The sequence below is a fragment of the Apostichopus japonicus genome, chromosome 22 (genome assembly GCF_037975245.1).
Source record: "Apostichopus japonicus isolate 1M-3 chromosome 22, ASM3797524v1, whole genome shotgun sequence".
NCBI classification, from domain to species: domain Eukaryota; kingdom Metazoa; phylum Echinodermata; class Holothuroidea; order Aspidochirotida; family Stichopodidae; genus Apostichopus; species Apostichopus japonicus.
The window spans coordinates 14,514,570-14,539,882 of NC_092582.1; the positions used below are offsets into that span (position 1 = coordinate 14,514,570).

The 25,313-nt window shown below is 36.0% G+C and overlaps 1 protein-coding gene and 1 long non-coding RNA gene across 3 annotated transcripts; one reads left to right on the plus strand and one right to left on the minus strand.

The window, feature by feature from the left end:
* Positions 1-557: 557 nt before the first annotated feature.
* On the plus strand, positions 558-25,202 carry LOC139964201 (nuclear receptor subfamily 2 group E member 1-like). 2 transcript variants are annotated; one of them, XM_071965613.1, is made up of 7 exons: positions 558-745; positions 9,596-9,799; positions 10,428-10,595; positions 19,314-19,649; positions 19,965-20,246; positions 22,083-22,244; positions 23,201-25,202. In XM_071965613.1, exons 1-7 carry the CDS (start codon positions 724-726, stop codon positions 23,440-23,442), a joined length of 1,416 nt encoding a protein of 471 aa, XP_071821714.1. In that variant the 5' UTR covers positions 558-723; the 3' UTR covers positions 23,443-25,202. The 2 variants fall into 2 exon arrangements, with proteins under 2 accessions (XP_071821714.1, XP_071821715.1); XM_071965614.1 differs by having other exon boundaries at positions 566-745; positions 9,580-9,799.
* On the minus strand, positions 10,434-21,538 carry LOC139964206 (uncharacterized). The gene is made up of 3 exons (XR_011791911.1): positions 21,256-21,538; positions 11,216-11,329; positions 10,434-10,574 (listed from the first exon to the last, which is right to left on the minus strand). It is a non-coding gene; the product is annotated as an uncharacterized lncRNA (long non-coding RNA).
* Positions 25,203-25,313: the final 111 nt, after the last annotated feature.

Genomic DNA, 25,313 nt, shown 5'->3' on the forward strand with positions numbered 1-25,313 from the left:
TTTCAGAGTAACTAATTAAAAACTGCGACACAATAATTAAAATGATTAGTATCTGATAATACCCCCATGATTAATAACAATAATAACGGTTACTGATATCACACCATAGGCTTTACACTGGAGACATCACGAAGCATGATCTATTGAACAAGCGTGCATGCCGGGCCATATGTACTCTTCCCACGGCGCTATCTCTTACAGGGGTTAAACAACAACACTCAACGCGCACACTCACTCACTCACTCACACTAAAGTTTTTTTTTCTTCTTTAGCTATCTGTTTTTTTTTTTATTTTTATCTCTGCATCGGTTATACTCTGCCCTAGTTTCTGTCCACCACTTTATCGACCAAGCTGCCTTTTATCAAACAAGTGTGAGCTTTACTCGTCACAGAACTCATCCGGGATATTGTCTATATTAAAACAACCAATCAGAAATGTCAATGGTGACTTTCTAGTCGATGCTAGAACAGTAGTTGACCAATCAGAGAGCATGATATATCTTAAATGATCTCATGGTTGAAGAGTACCATAGACTAAGCCAGTTTAACTATGTCGACGATTTTTTTTTTTTTTTTTTGCTTTTTGTGTTTTGTTTAAGAAAGAATCTGCAAAAGTTCTTAAGATCAAACTACAGACCTCTGATACATTCAGTTTCAATTCAGCGATTGTATTTGTTGAGTCAGAGAGAACTAACAACAACAAGAAGATAAAATCACGACTATATGGACGGAACAGAAATACAAGGTAAATATTATATCCCATTTTTCATGAATTTTCAATTTTTTTTCTTCTCGCTTTTCCCTCTTTGCATTCATCTCTTTCAGCTTACTATTCCGTTAATTAACAACGCTTGCACTAATCATAAGGCAAAGTCAGTCACTAAGAGGATCTATCGAAAAGTCAAACAATAGACGGGGGTAGGGAGGGGTGAGGGGGAGGGGGAATTAGATTTTTCGAGAAAGTTGGTTTAATCCAAAGGTGTGTTTTTCGCTGTCAGTCTAAATCCAAAGAACAAATGTTGAAAAAAAGGAATGTTTGAATCCGTGCAATTAAATGTTATTGGTTTCAGAATCAAATTTAGCAAAAGGAACTCGGGGATGTGAAAATTGTAATAAAACTGATAATTTTGTTTTTAAATGTTCAAGTTTAATGAATGCATACAGGATAGTACACCCCTACCCTACCCCTCAAAGGAAACCCCTACCCCTACCCCTCCCCCTTAAGATAATATCTTTAGTATATTGATCCATATCAGTTTAATACCAAATTTCAGGGAGCAATATTTTAGGTAGTGAAATCAAAATTGGACAGGCAACTTACTTTTTTTTTGAAAAAGTTAAAAGATAGTACTTATTTGTTACGAAAGTTGTTGAAATAGTAAAAATAAGTGAATAGAACTTTATGTAATACAAAGGCACAACTGTACCTTATCTATGAGAATAAATAATTGCGAAGTGATTAAAGGAACAGAACTAATAATCAACTGCGTCTTGCTGTAGGTAACTTAAAGACATTTAGTTCTGCGAGTCGAGAAGACTAAGGCGTTGTATTCTCGATATTACCGGCTTATGCGAAATTGAAATTTTCGAAGATATCATCCAAAGATAAATATAAATATGTAAGCTCACTTATATTGTTTCATTATATCAAATTATGAGGCAAATATTATAATACACCTATACAATTATTTTTAGAAATGTAAAATTGACTGGGAAAATTATAGACAATGGTAAAGAACAAAGAACATTTACCGTATAGCTAGAACGAGATTTCCGACTTCTTGGATTACAATCTATATACCTGAATTTCATTGTTGTTGACGAAACAATGACATTCCAATTAAATTCATTAAATCGAGATACAGTACTGTACTGTATAAGATACATGTTTGTTATGCTTAAATTTATTTACGTGTTTTGTTCCATTTAAAAAAAAAAGTAAATTCTTATATACATATATATAGATACATATATGTGTGCGTCTGTGTGTATATGTGTGTATATATATACATATAAGTATGCATTGTAAATGACACTGAAAAATTATAGCATTTAGCACAGCTATGTATATAGTGATCAAAATATATACGTTAAATCACAGATGTAGTTAATAACACAGACAAGGAGAAAACTGTATTTTAATGAACTGAAGACGGTAAACTGTTTCCTAAAGTTAGCATATACTATACTGTGACACTGTGATAATATTTTCATTAATGGACTCATTTATAAACATAGTTGGTGTGGGTGGGGTGGGGGAGAGGAGAAGTGAGCATTTCATTTTGTAAAATATAGAATCAGAAGGTCATATACCAAACGATAAAATAAGAATTAATATTATAGAAATTATAGCAAAATATTTGACATAATTCTTAAACAAATTGGTCCTAATCATATATTATAATTGAAATCGTAGTGAGTTGGAAAATCCAGAACAGTGAAAATACTTCCAGCCTCCACCGGGATTCCAGCCCGGGCCTTTATCTATTTATATACCGCTATCTCGGGTAATAATTTTCGTGCCTGTCGACATTTGACTTCTCCCTCCCCTTCGAAAAATACGGCACTGGGTCCGCCACTGAATTGGTATTAAATAGCAGAACCAGGGGAGGTGAGGGAGGGTGTGGGGTTGGGGTGGAGTAAGCAAAATTCTTCTCTCATGATGTAGTCTCTTGTTACCGTAAATGTAATAATTTTAACCCAAAGACAATAATTACAATGAACATATTTTTCCGTTTTCAAATTTCCAGTTGATTTTACTATATCTATATAGAAGCACACAGACACGGTTTGATGTAAGTTAACACGTGCTGACAATTTTAAGCGTGAGCCATGGCACACGGTACATAACCGTTACTGCCAAATGTTAACGAGAAAACAAATGATATATGTCAGCGAATTGCTGGTAATATTAGGGAAGCATTGTCATATTTTATTTTACATTTTATTAAAATCCTTCAATGCTTTGCTAGGCAAATATTTTCAACACAAAATATCGCTTCAAAAGTAATCAAATTGCTGTTAAAATTTATGAGTAAACGATGATTTATTTAAAGCGAGGTTTCCGTTGAAAGTTCAATTTTGGTGGAAATGATTTCTTTTGTACACATTATATGTGTGCGATTGAATTTGTTCACGTATAGTTTCGCAATTCGGATGTTTTCATGAACGTCACAAACTTCCGTACGTCCTGGGGGTTTGTGACAGCATGTACAATCTTGCCAATAATATGTAGCATTCACGTAATCATATCAGTTATTTCGATATTTAGAAATATCGTAATTACAGTAAGTGTATGCAGCACTTCACACTTCACATTAGCTTTAGCAGCTTTGATATATCATACCTTGCAATATATATATATATATATATATATATATATACTATCTACCATAAAAGCTGATGTATGAAAGCGGAGATCTTTCAGTGGAGCGAACGACTTAAATTTTCTAGAGAAAGTTATACTTTTATGGCATTTATGAATTACACTGTACACATGCCTCCTAATATCAATTTTCCCGTGAATTTAATTGTAATAGTTCAATAGGACAATTTTTTTTATATGTATATGTATATATATATATATATATATATATATATATATATATATATATATATATATATATATGTATGTATATATAAATATAAATATATATATATATATATATATTAATATATACATACATATATATACATATAATAAAATTTATATAATATATATATATATAGAGTAGAAAAGCCACGTCGAGTCTAATCTCCAAAGTGAGTAATGTAATCAAACTTACCTTTACGAATCTGTATACTGTATGATCCTTTCTATATTAAGTTTGTCCTTCACAACATTGCTAAATATGGCCAGGATCTTCGTATCCAAACGGTGTGTTCCACTGAGGAAAGTACTGTAAGAAATTTGAAGACCCTTCATAATAATGTTCTTGAAAGAGTGTATATCCTGTTTCTATTGTAAACGGCAAAATAGAGAAAGCCTGTAGAAAAAATGGGGGAGGGGGGGGGGGCGGGGGTGGTTGAACAAAAGGACTCGTAACAGACGAAACGACACTCTCCTTTAGGGATGGTTATCTCATAACCCACGTCATCCTCCTTTAAGCAAGGTTATCCCAAAAAATATTTCTGTTGTACAGTTGTCTCAAACTTTTAAGGAAATGTTTCTTGAACCGCCGGCTGCCATTTTATACAGATAACGGTCCAATCTAGAGTCAATTCTTTGTTGAAGTTAAAATTCATCCAAATAAAGTAAGGGATGTCACATGGGTAAACATTGCGGTACCTGTGAGGTCCTCAAAGGCACACTAACACTAACACGTTCGTTTCAATGTTACAGTATACAAGTCAAACTTTCAGCATAAGAGGGAATTTAACTTGGTCTATGTATTATTTACCCTCTTGCTATGCTAATACTGTTAAAATCAGTATATGTAAAGGACAAAAGGTGTACTGAACTAAGGATTAGGCATAGGGTTCATATGCAGGAATTTTGAAAGGGCGCGACTTCTATTGGCAGACATTTGAAGACATGCAAATTGTTTGAGCTGATAGGAATTTAAAAGATTTCATAAGATAATGACAAGAAATGTCGGGAACAAATAGAACTGAAGTGGATTTAAAGATTAAAATACCCCGCGGTTCGCTACAGTATACTGCATGTGTGAACGTGTAAGACGTATACGTAAGTCTTTGCTAAAAGCAACCCTCGACACTGCTGCTAACACAATCTTCTTATTGTATACTTCATCAATATCATCGATAGGCTACATTGACTAGTACGGAATATATTTCAACAGGCTATGAACACCATGTACTGGGACAAATTCAGTTATACTATGTTAGCGTACACACGACACTTCGAAATATCAATGCATAGTAAAGACAATGCCCAATTTACTCATCATGACCACCCCACCCCACCCTCCCCGCTTTTCCCTGCTGTCATCATTGGTACCCCCAACTTCTCCCATCATTGGTAAACGGTGAGGAAAACGAACAAAATAAAACAAATAAGGGATATGCAGTAGGGTCTTTTTTCTTTGTTTACACCGCTGTATCAAGTCTATGACCCATAGAGCTAGTTAGCTTTCCCACGCCTTTCGTGAACAGATGATGGCGGTTCACCTTTGATTCTGGCTACAAAACTTTAAATTCTGCAGGTGGACATTTAGCGGTATAGGATACATATCCTACCATTGTAATTAATATAAGTATCTGTGTCATCCTCTATAGAAAGGGAGAGAGTGGTATAATGCTAAGCTTTGTTGTTTCATCTGATGAACACTAACATTATGTATACGGTGATAGATCATTCTACTCAAATCAAGAGAAGGCCTACCCCCCCCCCCCATCTATACGGTTCGTTTTGGTCCAACTTCAACGTCAAAACTTCAAGGTACCTAAGGTAATGGTTAATCAAACATTATCCAGTGATCCTAACATACACATAAGCAGCTACTCCGTTTCATTCGCCGACAATAATATAACTATTTCACTGGTTTTGTTTGTTCAGCGTAATACCGCGATACGTGGAATCACTTAACGTAAGGCGCTGCAACATAAACAGTGTACCTAATCATGACCCCGTTACATACTAATTGCAACACTTATAGTGTTTAACATGTTATGATACTGCACTAAGTGCCAAGCAAACCAGATGTAGGAGTGTATTCTTGTTAACACGGGGTGGGGTGTGGGGGGGTGGAATGATAGTCCTGGGAGGGGGAAGAGTCAATGAAGGAGAAACTTGAAGACGTTGAAAAGGAAAACGGGTGGGATATAAAAGTCAAGCTGAGGGTAAGCTCGAAGGAGTGAGAAAGGTCGCGAGCAAGACTTGCGTATATGCAGAATCTGGTGCCTTTTATGACCACTTTATGAAGTCCATTCTAAAACCAAAAACCTAATTAAGTTAAAAAAAAAATAATAATTAAGTTTAAACCAAGTTTCATCGTTGATGGAATCGGTGAGATTGAAAAAATAAATAACATTTTATAACAAATTTCACAGTAACTCCCCACCCCCCCCCCCCTCTATCTCTCTTTGATATGTATTTTAGTACTCGAAAACAAGTAATACCTGAAAATGCAGCAGCTCTCATGGTCTTTTCCCCTGGACCAACCAGTACGTTCCCCCATTGACAGCCCCCTCCCCCCTCTGTACCATATATCTTAATAACATTGCACCTGTAATTTAAAAAAAAGCTCTATACGTCTGTTTATATAGAAGTGGATATAACTTGCTCTTGGTTATCTCGATGAAACTATATACTAAGCAGGGATTTATCACAATTTGCTTAATTGCAAGTGTATATATATTTCAAACTAAAGACAATGCGCAAAAGAATTGGTGTCAGTTAGCAACCATAAGCGGCTTTTTTAAAGCTGTTATCGTATATACCACATTTATTCTTTATTCACCTGTTTGTTTTTGGTAAGAATATTCTATAAATGACCACAATATAGTTTAGACAATTTGTTCGAGTCCACATTTATATGTACACGATCTTTATACTATGTATAGATTTTGGTTCGTGTCAAATACAACTCCCCTCACCCCTCTCCCAAACCCCCGCCCCACCCTCTCCCTTAAAAATGTTGCCTACAAGAAATAAGTTGTGGTCACGTTTGCTTAAATAGCTTATTGAAACATGTGTGTTGATAATGAGTTTCAATTAACGCTGAAAGGTTCATACCACAACAAAACATCTTCGTGCCGGACAAATTTACAAAAGGCTGTGAACTTGTAAGATATTTCCGTGAAAATTTGAAAAAGTACATCAAATTAGATTCAGTTAAAGTCAGCGCTTGCTTTGACCTTGAAGCAAACGAACAGCATTAAAATCTTTTATTCACCCGTTTTAATCAGTCAACAAACATCATGATTTGTAAAATAGGCCTACGACATGTTTTCTCTTATACCCCATTGTACCCTTCAAAATTGTTCAATAGACTCGATAATAAAGACCCCCCCTCCCGTTTTGATGTTACATTTTCTACTCATATCATAATACATTATTTCAATCGAGATACGTAGAATAAAGGTTAAATGTCTGATTACTTGCAAGAAGAAAGGAGTGAAGAAAAGAAAAGAAAGAAAAGAAAGCAGACTAATATAGGCGATAGGTGCAGATGTTTGCACCTATTTGAACTTGATTAAATATTTTCCCTGCCTTCAGCCACATACATTGTTACTTTTCCCCCGCGCCACAAGAAGCCGTATAGTTTCTCATATATCCTTGTACACGCTAAAGGTATAAACTGTTGCTAACTTGATTGTGTTTAATTTCCGCTAACGCCACGTGTTGACACGCGACTCAAAAAGTGAGTGAAATATCGCGATTGAGTTTTTAACTGTCATTAATCTCCATTTACCCTTCTCCTGTTATCTGGCAACCATCACATGGGTAAACAGTTCACAGGTAAAAACGTTTCACACTGTATGCCCTTGACTAGATATGTAGGACATGTAGGATATGTAGATTTATATATAGGCCTATATGTAGATATATATATATATATATATTTAAAAATTTATATATTTATATATATATATATATATATGTATATATATATATATATATATATATATATACATGTATATATGTACATGGCTATATAAGGAAAGCTCAATAGCATATCTGCCAAGTTAAACAAGCTTCCTCGGATGTGAACCGATAGTCTACTTGATAATGGGTGACTCTTTTATTTGTTCAACCTGAGGGTTAGAAGAACGCCCGGCCGATTATCTAACGGCAACAGGTGACACGGATGCCGGAATTCCCAAGGATTGGAAGCATTAAACATTTCAATCAAGAAGAGAAATTAAATACTTTAGGGGGGTTTAGTAAAAAAAAAATGTACACAACAATCAAAGTCTGGGGAGAAATAAATGAGGTGGGATTTTTCCCTGTCACAGACATTGAATACAAAGCGAAAATTTATCATTCTTTATATAATTCTGTTCAATCATTGATCTGAAGTAATGACCATGAGCTATACAGTACAAAGCAAGAAGACTGAAACACGATTTGAGCATCAAGTAGTACTCTACAATGGAAATAAACTGCACAACGAATTACGTCTATAAACCGTGGCCTCGAAACCCTGTCCGTCGGGCCCAGGGGAACATTTATCTCATAGCGCCCTCTTTATGGAATATCTTCATTCTTCGTTTTAATGCTTTGACTTGACTTTGACTTGAAATGAGAATAAGTTGCTCTTTATCCTAAATTTTCCATGTCCCCCCCCCAGCTGTGTTATAACCCCCACCCCCACTTGTCGGACCTTCTCTCATGCATATGACTGCCCATGAAAAAAAAGTCCTCTGGAAAATATGATTTTACACTATTCAAAGCGAGACTCATAATTTCTGTGTATACCTACATATCCACCTATCCTAAACTTCCATTCTACATGTCTGTAGCCCGCTAGCCCAGAGGCTTCTTTAAATATATTACTTTGGCTGAAGTCGGTTAACATCACTAATTGCTAGGGGGTAATTATTGGCCCCATGGCACTTATTATTTTTGGAAAAGAATATAAAAAAAATCATATGAGCTTATTCTGATAGATGGGTTAATTGAACTTATTCCTCACTTGAGGAATAATGGAGAATTATTTTGACGTTTTTAGTGGTGAAACAGATGCAGCTGCTAAATTTTCTTTTGATACTATTGTGCAAAATATCCAGTAACGTATACATTCAGTAAATTACAAATCACGTTACTCAACAGTGGGGAATTTCATAATAATTACGAAAGATGTCACTTTGTAGCAATGTAGTGGATCTCTGATTCACAGGAAGTAATCAACTAACCGACTAAATGTAACCTTTTTGTATACAAATTACGCAAAAGCCACAAATATCCGTACTATGTTATTAAACATGTGATTGTTATGAAGGGCTAAAGTTGATGATACATGAAGATGTCCAATAGTTGTGTTAAATCGATAAATGGGAGACCTGTAACGGGGTGGGGGGGGGGGCTCCATTAACTTTGTTACTGGTCTTCAGTCGTGCTGTATACAGTTATATGGGCCGGGGTGGGGGAGGTCATACGTGCAAACCTAATCAATACTTCATTTAAAAATTGAAGAAGGGGGATAATAGAAACATAATTTCGCTGATAAAATGCCGAAATCATCAAAATACAACTAACGAAACATATTTAGAGTGAACTGTATGTCACTCGGTTCTTCTGGACTCGTCAAGCACACTGTTATGCAATCATAGTCAGGGTTTCGTTAGAGTTGGTAGGGGGGCTCTTTTAAATATTGATGCATGCGGTGAAGATGGAGACGGTGGCTGGGTGAGGCTAGGGATGGGTGCGGGGAGAGAGAGGAGAGTTGATGACGACCCAGCTCGCTTTTGACATGCTGCTGACCTCAGACTGAGCGGTGTAAACTTTGCAAGCGGAAGCATATCACCACACCTTTTTTAACGGATTTTTTTTTTTTTTTTTGGGGGGGGGGAATCTTAGAAAAGAAATTCCCGTCGCACCCCTAGGGTAACACCCTTGTTCTAGGTATATACACAAAGGTGTACAGTGGCGAAGATGATGTTAACTGACAACAGACGTCTTTTCTTTCAGCTTCGAAAATTAATCCAGAGATGTCTATCACGGTCACCACGATCCCTCCCCCACCAGCCACTTACGCACCGTCTACATCTCCTGTAGCCAAGGCTACCACACCACTGAACAAAGAAACTGTGACGTCAGACTTAGCGCATGCCCAGAGAAAACCAGATATTTTGTGTCAAGTTTGTGGAGACAGAAGTTCGGGAAAACATTATGGTGAGTTGGGAAAAGAGAAATATAATGTGTTTAATTTACATAAGTAAATTTGTCTGAAGGTTCATAAACCCTGTAAAAGCAAACGTTCCACTCGTAGCATGATACAAACAATCGATTGAGATGCGCCACAAGATTTGACATATTGAGAGTCGAAGACAAAAATAAAATGTAAAATGCATACACTCATAAGATAATAATTTTAACCGTTATAGAAAGTTTCATTTCGGCTATTATTGTTATGTTTTATTATAATTATTATTTATTTATTCACAAACAGACATTCATATTAGGTCACGTTGCATATACTCTCTGGTTCGGATCAAGGGATGCTGGGGCGTACACCCCCTTCCCACTTTTTTCAACCTCACCCAAGATCTCCAAAGTAGTTTATTAGCGCAACCCGTGCGATTAGACCTAAATATAGATCCAGTCAAAAGTCTAAATATACCCCAGAATGCACTATTGAACGTCTATAAAAAAGTGTGTTTTGGATGAAATCCCAGCCCCCCCTCCTACACCCGCCACAGGGAGTCGGCTTCAACGACCCCAGGGCCACATCCCAAGCTTTATAATATCCAGGATCCGTTCCCGAATCTTCTATTTTAACCATCGTGTTTTCTACATGCAGGTGTGTATAGCTGTGACGGTTGTCGTGGATTCTTCAAGCGCAGCGTGCGTAGAAATTTAGCGTACGTTTGTCGTGAAGGTGGCGTCTGCGTTGTTGATGTGGCTAGAAGGAACCAATGCCAAGCTTGCCGATTTAAGAAATGTCTCGCTGTGAAGATGAACAGAGACGGTGAGTGTTTCATTTTGTAGTTTCAAAATTTTTCTTCCGGCGATAAGACCTTTCAGGTGAGGACAAGGGTCAGGGGAGGGGTGTGCTAGGGTCGGGGGAATGGACCGGAAAGGGTAAGAAGCAATAAGGCATACGGTATAAGGTGGAGGGAATTGTTTTATTTCTTTTGTCTTATTACTAGATGAAGTTTATTTTCTTCCAAGGTGGGTACATAACAACACATTTTGTCATGGTGAATCTATATGATATCATACCCATTCTCTTCGTGTTCACTTCTGGTTCAAAACATGTCAACTTCAAATGTTGTTATCTCTAATACGACAAAATATGACAAACAATGATAATTTGTTTTCCTTCAAATTTCACCAAGACCCTTTACGATATGTTCCTCCTATCATACAAACATCTCACTCACTTCGCATGTACGCATTTTGAACTCACAAAAGCTCTTTAAAAAATAAAAATAAAATAAAAGAGAAATTCGTCTTATTGTTGAAAACATTCGAAAATGTTTTTTTTTTAAAAGTGCCCTTTTGTGAAAAAAATACTCAAATGATGGAATTTTTGGTATAATTTTGTGGTATAATTTTGAGGTCAATTTTGTGGTTTGCTTTACTCACATCATAGTCACATGTCACCCTGTCTCTCCCAAGTTTGTGTCCCACATCTGTTCCGATGCAACCCTCTTACAGCGGCGACCAACCTTTTTTTCTTTTCTTGTTTCGGTTGTTATACTGCGCACGAATGTAATTTCGTGAAAAACAAGTTTTAAAAAAAAAAAATTATTTTTTAAAATTTACTTTTTACATCACTGCATTTTTCATTTATCTTTGGGGGAGGATCTACTACAAAATTCTCTGATCGAAACTTTCTGCTTTCGATTCCTAGCAAATTAAATATAAAAAAAATCATTAAACAGCAAACTATTTCGACCTCCCGATTTCTAACTAACAAAAAGAAAAAAAAGGAAAGAGAGTGATAAAGAAAAAAAGATTTAAAAATCCAGCACGTGTTTTCACCTATCAGTCGTAAATGTCTATAATGTTCTCTATATATCTCTTAATTAGTACATCTTACCGCGTGGGGATCGAACTGCCACGTACGGCTCAATCGACCGGTTCTGTCTTTAATAAGATACAAATGTTTCGACTTTCGGGTAGTTTTTTATCCTATTAAAGTGATTTAGGGGTGCAAAACTGTGCTAATAGCTTAAAACGTTGCCTGCTCGCCCGTCATATGCCGTCTTTATATAGATATACATGTATATATATATATATATATAGTCATACACAACCGTGCTCTCTCATGCAAAAATTTAAAAAAAGCGAAAGAAAACGGGGGAAAAAAACTCTGTTTCGTTCTTAAAACATGATTTTATGGTTTGATGCGTTGATGCATGCAATTTCCGATGTTTTAAGATGTTTTACCAAATTTTGAGATGTTAATTGACTAGATTGACTAGATTTCGATACATTATAAATGATAAAACACATCTCTTAAAATGATATGAGGTTTGAAACTGCAGCTTAAAAATCAATGGTTTTTAAACGCATAGGTCACTCAAAACTAGCATATAAATACGTATTTAGTCTTCTTTTTTTTTGAGTTATATACTTTATGAGAAATTAAATATAGGCTTATTTTACGAAAGGCTTTTTTTAATTTTAATATTTTTTTTTTGGTTCAATTTAGTCGTAAGGTGGAGTAAGTTGGTGATATTAATGGCCAAATTCAATGACGCTTGATAAAATTGTCAGGAATCAGTACACCGTATAAAATGTCGCACGTTTTAGCTAAACGATTTTTTTTTTTATTCGAGGGTGGGGGGTCGTTGATATCGGGTTACAGTAACCTTGCCAATAAACTGTTCAAGCAAAGAATTAATATCTAATTTTCTGACTTTTAAAGAGTGATATAAAGTAAAACAAAATTTTTTGTGGGAAGTTTATACGACAAAAAGACCCATTAGAGAGAGGAAAGAAATAATAACGTTCAGTTTAACTTTTACAGAAATAATACTAAAAAAGGGGGGTGGGGTGGGTGAGGGTTAGAAACAGAAAAAGACAATGTAAACTTTTATGTAGTTAATTTTTAGGAGCATAAAATACAATGTATCAAAGTGAACGTATATATATCAGAATGTAAATTATCGTTTAAATTTAACCCTGCTTTGTTTGTTTCATCTTTTCGGGGTTTTTTTTTTATCTTCTTTTTGATAAATTCTTGACACGATATTACATATTGCCGAGCTGTGATCACATTGTATAGCCTATATAGTGCACAGAGCATGGAAGAATTAATCCATCATATATAGAGGAATAACAAAATAGCGCTTTTGGATAAATATCCTGCACCTTATAACAGTTGATCAGTTCTGGTTATACAAGTATATAGTGCTATGACAATGGTGTGGATGAGGGACGGAGGGGGGGGGGGGAGGGGAGGGGAGGGTGGTGATTTTTTGGGGAATCAGGAACTTTAATTTAATATAGATAGAGCACGGAAGAATTAATTCATGCATATACTTCCATTTATAGAGGAATAACAAATAGCACTTTTGGATAATTATCCTGCACCTTACAGTTGATCTGGTTCATCTGGTTATATAAGTATACCTAATTGAGTTGTTTGGGAATCGGGAACTTTAATTTAATCTTCAATGTGATAAAATCTAGTACAAATGTTAATTATATAATGTCCATCACAAATTTGTTATAAAAAAATAGGATTTATCTTTAAAGGTGCTCACAATTTTTTCGCCAAAGTCAAGGCCAACAAATTTAAAAATAAACACTCAAACATGAACATCAGCAACAACTGCACCCCTACACTGAGCACGACCCCCACCACCACCCCCACCCCACCACACACTGTCCTCAGAACATTCAAACTTAAAGATCCTCTTTAATCAACGTTCTGTAGAGTTTCGAAATTTGTTTCTGAAGGCGTTACAAACATTTCGAAATAGCATTCTTTGTTGTCGGCGTGATATAAAAACACCTTTACGATATAATTGAGCATTTTACAACACCTTACTATCACATATATCAAAATTCATCGATTTTCATGTCTATTTTTGTTTTTTGTTAATTCGAATAAAATCCTTAACTCCGATTAATACTGACAAATCCTTGACGGTGAAGAATAGTATATAATTTAGCCGATCTCAGCTGATTTGACCAATAATTGGAACCATTCATTTCTTGAACAAAATTCTACCAAAATCCACGTAAAAAAAAACATATTTTAAATGCAAACATTTAGTATAAAAAACCTTGGGAGCTTTCCCTGCCAAGAACAAATGGTATCTTTTCAACTACCAAAAAAAAAAAAAAAATTTTTTTTTTTTTAGTTGTGTTCAATTCTTTTGTTTGACCAAAAAAAAAATAATATTCGATCCTTTCATTTCATTATCGAATAACAGTCACAGGGCTAATTTGTACAGAACGATAAATATATGTTTTTCTGAGCTATTGACAATATCCCTTTGCTAGTCACACCTAAGTGCATGAACGCGTACAAATTTACGTTTGCGCAATCGATAAATACTGTATGCTCACAAAGATATCGTGGTGACCCATTTATCGTGTGAACGCCGCGTCATCGTAATACTATGCTACCATTACTACCACAGTTAACTCGATTCAAACCGGGATACCTTTTTCAAACACACACACAGGTCACAGGTGTGGTGGTCGCAACGGAATTGGATGGAGGGAGAGCGGAAAAAAAAATTGACGCAAAGAGTCAGATGGTGTAAAATGTTATGTATTGATTTTATGTAAATGATAAATTTCACTGATATAGCATGTACAGAATACTTGAAACTATGTTGAACTCATATTTTTGGCACACATAAAAGAAAAAAGGTCTATAAAGGTAAATAATTGACTGAGATTGACATTGTTTTCCCCTTTCACACTATGATGCCGAAAATAATAATCAATAGCAAAATTAAAATGCGGTTGCGTAAATTTGTTGTAGTCTGTAGATACTCGATGGTATACCATCAGGGAAAGAGTATATAAACAGGGGGAGGGGGGGGGGGCAGGCAAGATGGAGTACTGATAACGCGAACAGAAGTATACCCTTCCGTCATACGCCCACGATACCCTACACACACATTTTCTTTGTCCTTATGGGGGGGGGGGGGCTGGGAGTTCGTCGGAGGAGGGAGGGGTGGGGGAGGAAGGAGCAGGATGATTAATTTACATTGATCTACTACCCTATTACTTAGGTTATTGTTGGATTTGTTTTGTTCTTACAGATGCGCATGCGTAGTACTATTTTTCTTTCGCTTCTGATTACCTTGGTATATAAGATTCGTTATAATAAGTACTACCAAACTCCCGTGCCCATATTGAACAGTGGAACACACTGTCCAGTTCACGTCACTGAATAACAACCATCAACAGTTTACATACTGTGGAAGGGAACGGCGGTGCCGAGGAGGATTTGGGGGGGGGGGGGGGAGGTTAGACGAAACACGCCCCGCCCTTTTGTGCGAAAACCTCAAAAAGCGACCGTTTTCACTTATAAAAAATTGCCGTTTTGGGTAAAAGGTAAAAGTTTTTCATATAATTATTTTGGTAACTGAACAGAGCCATTTTGTAATTTAAAGAGTACCGCACCCTTAGTTGCAAAAACATAAATAAAGTTGTACTTAAAATGAGCACTGCATGTTATTGTAAAAGACAGAAAATGGGGTTAGTACAGAATACACATAGAAGATTTATCTTTTAGGGACGTTGTGAAGTGGTTTCGTGGATTGTCCCCTCAAAATTAAAGACACATGCTCACTTTGTCCCCCCCCCCCTCCCCACACCGATTGAACCCTCTTCTGCCACCCGTGTGTCATGTATGAGGTAACATGATGGGATGGGGACAATGTCTACAGTATTAAGGAGTTGTTCATAAATGGAATAATAGCATGACCCTTGTGCAGGACAAATCGTTTGTCCGTAGGACTCTATAAAAAGGAAGCATAATTAAGCAATTAAAAATTGGTTAACTTGAGACATCTTTATCCTTGCTGATTTCACGTGTAAGAGAAACAGTATCATGACCATTGAGAAAGGTAGAAGGAGGGGGCGATGACGGAGGCACCACCTAAAGACTACACCATGTCCTTCTTTCTCCCAAACCACTTAAAGTCTATGCAGATGTCATTGGCGTATATGTATGTATATGAAAACAGCAAGATAACAAAATACAATAACATATGACATTGTGTAAATCAATTAGAACATTCCACCTCTTAATGCAGTAAAGTTCACATTGGGTACATATAGGTCCTACTCACTCCATAATAACTTCTCTTTTTTAACTCGCTGTCCTTCCTCCACTTTGCCACCCCCCCACACCCCATCCTCACCCTACCTCCCACCTGCACCTTACCAACTTTTGCGCATTCAAACTTTCGTAAGCATACATTCTCACTCTCCTACAGGCTAATTACTAAAAGTTTGATGCGAAAATTAATAAAGTATAAGCAATATGGAAATACTTTAGTGAACCGGGCGGGGGGAGGGGGGAGGGCTGGGAGGTGGGGAAGAGATCACATTGGGAGGTTAAATCAAGATGAATAGTTTTTTTTTTCACATAAAATCTCCCAATCGATTCTTGTATTTCATATAGGTAACCAGCCGACTCTCATTTCGATTATTTAAACAAAAAGAGATAAAACCTTTATTTCTCAAAGAAAAAATCTCTCTACCAAGCAAGAAATCTCATCGTCGAATCTAGAGATCAAATATATACTTCTTAATACACTACTATTCACACTTCATTGCTAACATTTTGTCTTCTCGTACTTTTTGTTGTCTAACTTACGAAACGGGGGCGCACTGTAACATTGTAGTTCAAAGGAATAGATCGAGATGTCATTGCGTTGTTGTACAACTTAGCTTTCTGCAAATGAGTGTGATGTTAGAGAAGTCTCTTTTGCGACGTATATATATAGGCCTATGTGATATACTCTCTCTTTTTTCTCTTTCGGCAAATATATATATATATATATATATATACATATATATATGTATATATATATATATATATTTATATATCTATATATATGTATATATATATGTATATATATATATATATATATATATATATATATATATATATATATATATATATATATATATAACTAATCATTTGACTTTCTGTGCGTCTCTCCTCCGTCTGTATATTAACTCCTATATGTTCCATTGGAACCCGGGCAGCGATCCATAAATTGGAGTGTGCATCGTTGGTCTCCTTTTGACTTACTCTAAGTCGTTTGCTCAAGTTCGTCAAGACGTTAACGTATCGATGAAGCAGAAGACGCAAATAACAAAGGACTTTCATATCCTTATATATCTATCGGACTCAGAGAAAACTATTTGCTCAGACTTCGATTTTTCCGTCATCACTATACGGTTAACCGAGTTCGGGTCCTCATAAGTATATATAAAGTTCATACACATGTGTGTTCGTGAGACAGAGCACCTGCATAGATACAACATATGACAAAGGAGAATTGAACCCATGCACACGATAGACAGTTATGGGCAGGTATACAAATTGCTCCTTTACCTGTCATCGATTTTTCAGTGTGCGCTTACGTTCCCACGTATGTTATACAGACAATATAACAAAAGGGTTAGCGTTTGATTTTTTTTTTAAAAACGCGTTTTTACAAATAACTTGCCAAAATAGTGTATTCACTTTAAATGTTATTTTTGTTGTCTTGACAACGTGTGTCTATCAAAAACTAAAGACGAAAATAGAAAACATAAAAAATCTATGACCTCTTTTTTAGGAGATAGATATGTTGTAATTAAGTAGGTGAAAGTTTCATTAATGATCATACGTCATATACTTGCAATACATAATGAGCTGACGCTATACGTCTCAGTGAGAAGAGGTACAACTGTTTTTTTTCTCCTTATATTGTAAGATCATCAATTTAATTGCTTCTACCTCATTCTTTAGTTTGCTTTGAGAGAGTGGTGGTTTATCACAAAAGTAAAGGGACGAATAAAAATAAAACAATTTACTGTGACATTTTGTTCTAAATAACAAACAAAAGTATATTTTTTTGAGAAATAACAAATCAATGACAAGACTAAAGAACTCAGAGACTCACGTGATCTGCAAGGACGTTAATTGGTAGGAACAGGACTACTTCGTTAGTTTATGCACGCAAGTTATAATATATTTTTATTTTTGTCCTTTTCCGCGTCTCATAAATTCCCGAGATAACACATGCATACGAACGAATTTAAGTTACTGGTGATATTACGTTGTCTCGTCGATAAATGTTACAAAATACATGGCATAAAATATTGGATGCTTGGTTATTTCGATTTTCAAAAGATAAGAAATAAAAAAAATTAAAAAGTATCACACACGCATCGTTAGCCCTAAAGTAGACTATTTTCATTTTATTTAATATTTTGACTGATATACGGGAGGGAAACTGGCTGATTTTTTCTGCCATTTTTATTAAGAAAAAAAAAAAACTCCCTCTAACCGGAGCAAAAGATATGTCATCGCGTGCCATCAGTATTGAAAGTAGAAACATAATTACGCGATCATTAGTTACAACACAAACAAAAGAGTGAAAAGTAATATAATAACAAAGGGGTTGATCGATCCCGCAGAATTTAACAATCGGCCCGAGACCACTGAAATTTGCAGGCTTTGCTCGACATATGAAACTAGTTAATAAAATGGGGAAGAAAACGTCCAGGAAAGCATGCCAAAGTGCAAAGACCTTGAGTTTTTTTTTTTATACAGGCCTATAATTATTTTGTGGAAAATAAATTTAGGTCATTTCAATCGATCGGTTCGTCGGAGTAAAATCAGGAAAAATGCGGTCGAAGAAGGCCAAAAACTCACATTTGGCATAATATATAAGGTCACGTGATACGCTCATGTTGTAAAATTGCAAAATAAAAAGCATTTCGAGAGGTTGAATAGAAAGGGAGCAAGAAGGTTTATGTAGATATGAAGAGAAAAAAACAGAATGTAAAACTACAGCTTATACGAAGCAAAGAGAGCACACGAGAACCACTCTCCATATTTATAGTTATTTTAATATAACACATGCAGGCAAACAAAAGACGGAAAATGATGGAGTTTTTTGTATTGTAATTTCTTTTCTGCGGGCCTTCTATCCCCCCCCCCCCTCTCCAAAATCTGCGATACGGCTCACCGAGACAGTGCCTCGACTCGACCTAAAAAAATTAAGTGACTAAATCTGTTATTTTTCCTATTCTAATTGCCCTGTGATATTTCTTTATCTCTCTGTAGATGATGGGTGATGGGTGCGGGCATTCTACTTACGATTGTAGTTTCTTAACTTAGCCTATCCAATACTCTCATCTTTTCTTGTTATTTTAAAGACATTCAGCAAGTTGATTAAAACCACAATAGTTTACAAGCGTCTCATACGGTGTTTTCAGTTAGTTCGCCAAGAGAAGTCGTCCGAATACATGACTTTTTCAAGGTCTGCAAAGACCAGTTAACACACATTGATTTTTTTTTTATATTCTCGCTTTTATCAACCAATGAGACATTTTTGTACGTCTAGGAGACACCAATGTTGTTTACTATTGGGTAAATCTGATTAGAAAACTGCCACGTTTTTGGGAATGATATTCAATGTAACTCTTTTTTATTTTTGAACAGTTTCGATTTAACTTCAATATGTATTTTTCTTCTCTTCAGCTGTTCAACATGAGCGAGCACCTCGATGTTACGCCCCTATGGCTCATTCAAGCCCCCCTAGTGATTGTCTAGGGGCCAGCTCACCCTACACCGGTGACATGGAACAATACAGACCCTACAGTCACCCACTCGTTCGACCTAGTTTCCTCCACGGATCGAAGGAGCACCCAATGAGTTTGCCACCGTATTCATTAATCAGAGATGGTAAACTTATATCGAGTGCAGTTTTCCCCGGTTTTTGGCCAACCGTGACATCGCATACAACACCGCCATCGCTGGCTAAACCTTACGCGAGGGAAATGGTGACCACAAAATCAGAAGAAAAATCAATTTCAGGTAAAACGAATGTGATATGTCACGGTACATGTGTTATGACGTCTAGGTTAATGATTGTGTCACATTGAAAGACAAAATGGACGGTAAAATCTCATATTTAAATATATATATATATAGATATATATATATATATATATATATATATATATATATATATATATATATGTATATATGAATATATTTATTTATTTATGATCTTTGATTTTACGGGGTTCATAATATTTTAGTAAGCACCACAATATGTATTAATTGCAACTTTAGTCACAATATCGCAAAGCTTTTCTAAACATACCTGTTTGACTATTTTTCTTTTAGATCTAATGAGTACCACCAAGTCGTGCTCTCCGTTAGGCTCCTACCCATTCATGAGACACAGGGACCTCCTACCCAACCTCACTCCCCCAGACACACACAATGTACCGGACGAAAGTATCCCTGAATGCGCAGCGAGGCTCCTGTTTATGACGGTCAAATGGGCCCGTGGTCTCCCAGCGTTCCTTTCACTTCCTTTCCGTGATCAGGCGATACTACTTGAAGAAGGATGGTGTGATTTATTTGTTTTGGGAGCAGCACAGTGGGCCCTTCCAGTAGAAAATGGTAAGTACACACACAGTGCAAATGTGTTTAGAAAAACCTTTTTACTTTCCCATTAGATTTATATGTTCATTCACACCAATGTCGTAAAACCAGTTAAACGGCTTCTCACAGATTGCAGGAATTGCATTACAGATTATTTATTAATTAAAACTAGCGTAAACTTAATAGGTCAGCCGTTTTGTTGTTAGTTTACCCGGAAGTCAGAGAAAAGATTTGGTTATTAGGAATGAATGTATTCTGGTAAGATATGTTGTTTTCGTTGCTGTTGTTTGTTTGTTCTTTTCTTTGAAAAAGAGTGGTATCTATTTTCAAAGCAAATCGATAAAATGGAAAATCAGTTAAAATGTGGAGTATACATAAGTTGAGACTTTGAAATCTAAAGGAGAATTGGTTGATTGATAAACAGGAAGTGACCGCAGTTTGATCAATGTCAAAGTGAGCAAAGAAACATGTATTTCGTGTTAATGTTATTATGCCGGCAAAATGTTGACTGTAACTATTTGAATATAAGAAATACAAAAATGATAAACTGTTGCAACTATAATGCAATGTTTGATAATTTTCTTTTCAAATTGTAAATTTAACAAGTCAAAAGTCAAGCGGCACGTAACCGATTTGTTTTAAACTTGCATGCATATCATGGCAAATATGGGATTCAAACTTACTTAGTTATGTTTTTACCCACTTATGTATGATGCTCTTTCGACTTCCGAGTCCTGACGCCACAGGGATATATCACTGACCAAAATGTAACGTACCTAATATGCTGACGTTTCTAAGAGATGTAAAAAAATGTCGTCTGCTACGAATACGTTCGTGAAAAACATGCAGATTGATCGGTGCGTTTGTAGCTATGTATGCAAGATAGTAGTGCCGAGAATCATTCACAAATAACGACTGACATTGCGTATCGGCCTTCTATTGGCAAAGTTTATTTTTCCTTTGCTAAAATCTATCTGGCCTAAAGCCTAGGCCTAACTTAGGCCTAGGCTAACTTAGGCTTTGCTACCTTGCCAGTCTTGACGGGAGTTTCTTTCTTCTTCGTCATTATCCACACCAGACACATCCTAATCTTCACCTGTCGCTGGTTAAAACATGTTTAGTCGTTAACATCCCCTTAACAATCAGGGTTTGAATACGGTAAGGCCGGTAGCCATCATATAAGTACGTTGTCTTTACATCAGTCACAAAGCGAGTATATACAGTATACAAGTGTACACACGCTATACACATAATGTACGTACTGTTATATGCGCACGGCTTGTTCCTGACCGAACAGAGCCTAATACAGTAACCGAACAGTGACGTCATGTGTTTACTATTTTCCGTCTAAAGCTGTCATTCCAACAAATATCGATTGCTAGTTGAAACATTCCCCCCCCCCCCCATGAAAAAAACTTTAATATTTTTACATCATTATTTTTACCATTTTTTTTTTTTTTACAATTTTGTGATATTTTAGCAGCATCCGTTCAATTCCTTTTCTGTTATGGCATTTTGTAAGAGAGCTGCACTTTTCATGGTTTTCAAAAGCTTCCGTATGTATTTGCTTTGCGCTGAAACTTCATTTTCATGAATATTGTGCCCCGCCCCTATGACGTCATAAGAACAATTGCATAATAAGGTAAAAAGTTCTACTTTCGAACCTCTCTGAGCAAAAGTGAGCAAACCGCATGGGCTATTCCCGTCCAGTAAGTACTCAAAATTAAATGGTGAACAATCACCGCTGTATGTCGTTTTTCTTTTAAGAATATACATGGTAACGTAATAATTCACGAGACTGCAGAATCAATGTTTGTTTCTTCAAACTTAATGACGTAAATTTTCCTTCCGCAGGTTGCATTTCTCTGCAAAAGGCCGTTGATGTACCACATGACCAGATGACACAAATCGTTACAGACATGCGCTTTCTGCAAGATGTCCTTCAAAGACTGAAATCACTAGATATCGACGCTACTGAATATGCATGTATGAAAGCCCTGTCGTTATTTAGACCTGGTAAATAATTTTAATATATCATATCATATTATTCCGGTGGTAGACAATGTAGGCCTAACTCTCATCTCGAAGAGAGAGAGAGAGAAAAAAGAAACTATTCCATAGTGTTATAGTTGAAAACTTATCTCAATATCTTGTCCATAACTTGATATTTGTTTGGTTTGAATATGTATGTATGTATGTGTGTATGTATGTAGGCTATGTATGTATGTTAGATCTTCCTGCAAACAGGAACTCGCGAAGAATCCTCATTGCAGCTTATCAAAGCTGCAAGCTGACCGAAGTCAGTATCTTACATTCATATTTAACGTCTATGATTATGAATTGTTAATTGTCAACACCTCTGTATAACTGGACAACATACATTAATCTGGGAGTGACCCGAACCGAATATAACCTAGTTTGACTGGCTAAGCACTTCCTTAGTCCAGAAAGTTGATCACAGTATAGGCGGTCTGTGATTTCATTATAGCTGGTGTTTATCAAAAGCTTTATTTTCCTGTCATAACCCTATTGATGATTTAATCTTTGAAATAATAAAACACAGTTGGAATGCTTGGTTGTCAATGTTCTCTTTATTTAGAATGTCATGAAAATATGCAATTCGTTTAGTGGAATTATTATTTTCCTCAGTGCAAAAAACAAAGGGATTAGATATTAACAAAGAACAAAAACACTGAGGCCTACAGCTCAATTGTCATGATGAAACCATTCATACTAAAACTGTTGCCAGATGCATTCACAAAATATCACCAAAATTCAATAATTCATATCTTCGTCATACAGAAAGCTGCTAGGATGAAATTTTGACTTAAATTGTGTTTTTCTTTTAATTTCAAAATACGTCATAAAGTGAAAAGTGAAGAGCCTAGAGTCTCATCTTTTTTTTTATACTTTTTTTTAAACTTTTACTCGTTTTTACTTGTTTTTAGTTTTACTTTTTTTTTTTTTTACAGATGTTCGTGGTCTTCGAGAAACGAGTCTAACCGATTCACTGCAAGACGACACACAGTTATTGTTGCACGAGTATGTCAGTACAACACACGCCGCGGATAAGACACGGTTTGGTAAATTACTACTGCTTCTCCCCTCCGTCAGGAGCATCCACGCGAGATCTGTCGAGGAAGTCTTCTTTCGAAGTACGATAGGAAAGATTCCAATTGAGAGAGTCCTCGGCGATATGTTTAAAAGTACCTGATATATGAGGGAGTTAAGGTCATTTAAAAAAAAAACACTCCGTCATCATGTAACATATTGCCTCCATAATTTTAGCGTGCTAAAACTTGCCAACAGAAATTTTGAATGAAGAGAAATAATTCCGAGTGGTTCTGATTCCTTCAAAGTATATTGCAACATGCAAATAGGGAATGGTAAATAATTTAAATATTCAAGACGGAAAAAAAATCGTTTCTTTAACATCCTAACAGTCGGGAGAATTTCATAAATAATGTCAGGCTCTTATTTGCATATAACCATATTTTTAAGTGGGAGGTGAGGGGTAGGGTGGTTTTAAGAGGATATTTGTTCTCAAATGACCTTTGACATGATTGTATTATACTGCCATTGGCTGAAGTTGTATCAGGCTATAGCCCAGTGGTTTTATGAAGTTACTCCCAGTCAAATGATTGTTTGGGCCCTGAGTTAGGGTAAAGAAAGGTCAAGTGGAGCGGAGGGGTTGGTGCGGTTGAGTCAGAACAAGGGTCAAGAAAAAGCGTGACAAATTTGACTAAAATGAAGCTCTTTTCAACATCCTCAAAGTGGATTAAGAAAGGTTTCTATTTCTCTAGCAAAATTTCAGAAAACAAGTTCGGATACTTTCAAGCAGCACAGGGATATGGAAACCCCTGTTTCACATATCCTGTGTTCACGATGTATGGCGACGAGTCGAGGCTCATCCCCCTTCTCAAATCGTTTCCCCGGTTATAAAGGCTGACATAGCGTATATTAACTTTACTCATTAAGGAAAATATATTAACATTTATTACGTATAATGTTTTACGTCAGAATTTCTTTTTATTTCGTATACTCAGTGCAAAATCTATATTGAGATCTACGACGTACTAGGAATATAAATTAATTGAACTTTTAATTAATAAGAGTGAAAATTGGCCTTTTGAGGGGGGGGGGGGAGGGGTGTCTAAACAATAATGAACAAGGGGGCTTTTAATCTTAAGCATGAAAAGCGACTGAAAGAAAGTCAGAAAAAATGGACACTTTCAAAAGAGAAAAAAATCTCATTCTTTAATGACTACGACTGCACGGGAACATGTTTGTATTTTATGTTGTAAATTTTCTTGCCTTTAATCAACGGAGGTCTGATTGTAGATTTGAAGACTTCCTAATTTGGGCGTAAATCAAGAAGTACGTTGTTTAAATATGAATATAAATTCATAAATATATTGTTCCAGTTCATTAACGAGCATAGAACATGCATAAAGAGATCTGAAATGAATATTCAGCGTCTAGCCTATTTTAGAAAGATCAATTTTATCATCTCTATCGATCATGGTGTGACATGAACTAAAAAATAAATATTGACATTTTTGTAAAATAATAATAATAATAATAATAATAATAATAATAATAATAATAATAATAATACTAAGGAAATGAGAAAATGAGTAGTTAAGAAATCAGGTATGTCTGAAATAGTTCTTTTCGTTCAGTTTTTACATTTTTCTCCAAATATCAACGAACTACATAGTATTTAAAACGATGATGTATATATATGTATAAACAATATGAAGAAAAAAATGTAACAATTTCCTCATTTATATACTTGCATGCAATTGGAGGGGAAACAGACAAATAAAAAAGCAACTGACATAGGCAAATGTCCTATGAATATTCACGAACGTGAGCTTGTTTTTATTCCTTTTCTTTCACTCCACGGCGACTTGGGACATAGAGTAAAACAGACAATAGCCTGGATGGGAGTAGCCTGGGAGAAATTAAGTATGCAGGGACAAGGGCGTAGGAAACGGGGGGCTGGGGCGCCAGCCCCCCAGTGAAAAATGTGGAGGGGCGGAAGTATCATTCCGCCCCCCCGCTTCGCAAGTCAGAAAACCC

Coding starts and splice junctions, on each gene's coding strand:
- LOC139964201 (XM_071965613.1), top strand. CDS start 724: ATGGACGGAACAGAAATACAAG. Junction 746..9,595: donor GGACGGAACAGAAATACAAG/GTAAATATTATA, acceptor CTTTTCTTTCAG/CTTCGAAAATTAATCCAGAG. Junction 20,247..22,082: donor GGCCCTTCCAGTAGAAAATG/GTAAGTACACAC, acceptor TTCCTTCCGCAG/GTTGCATTTCTCTGCAAAAG.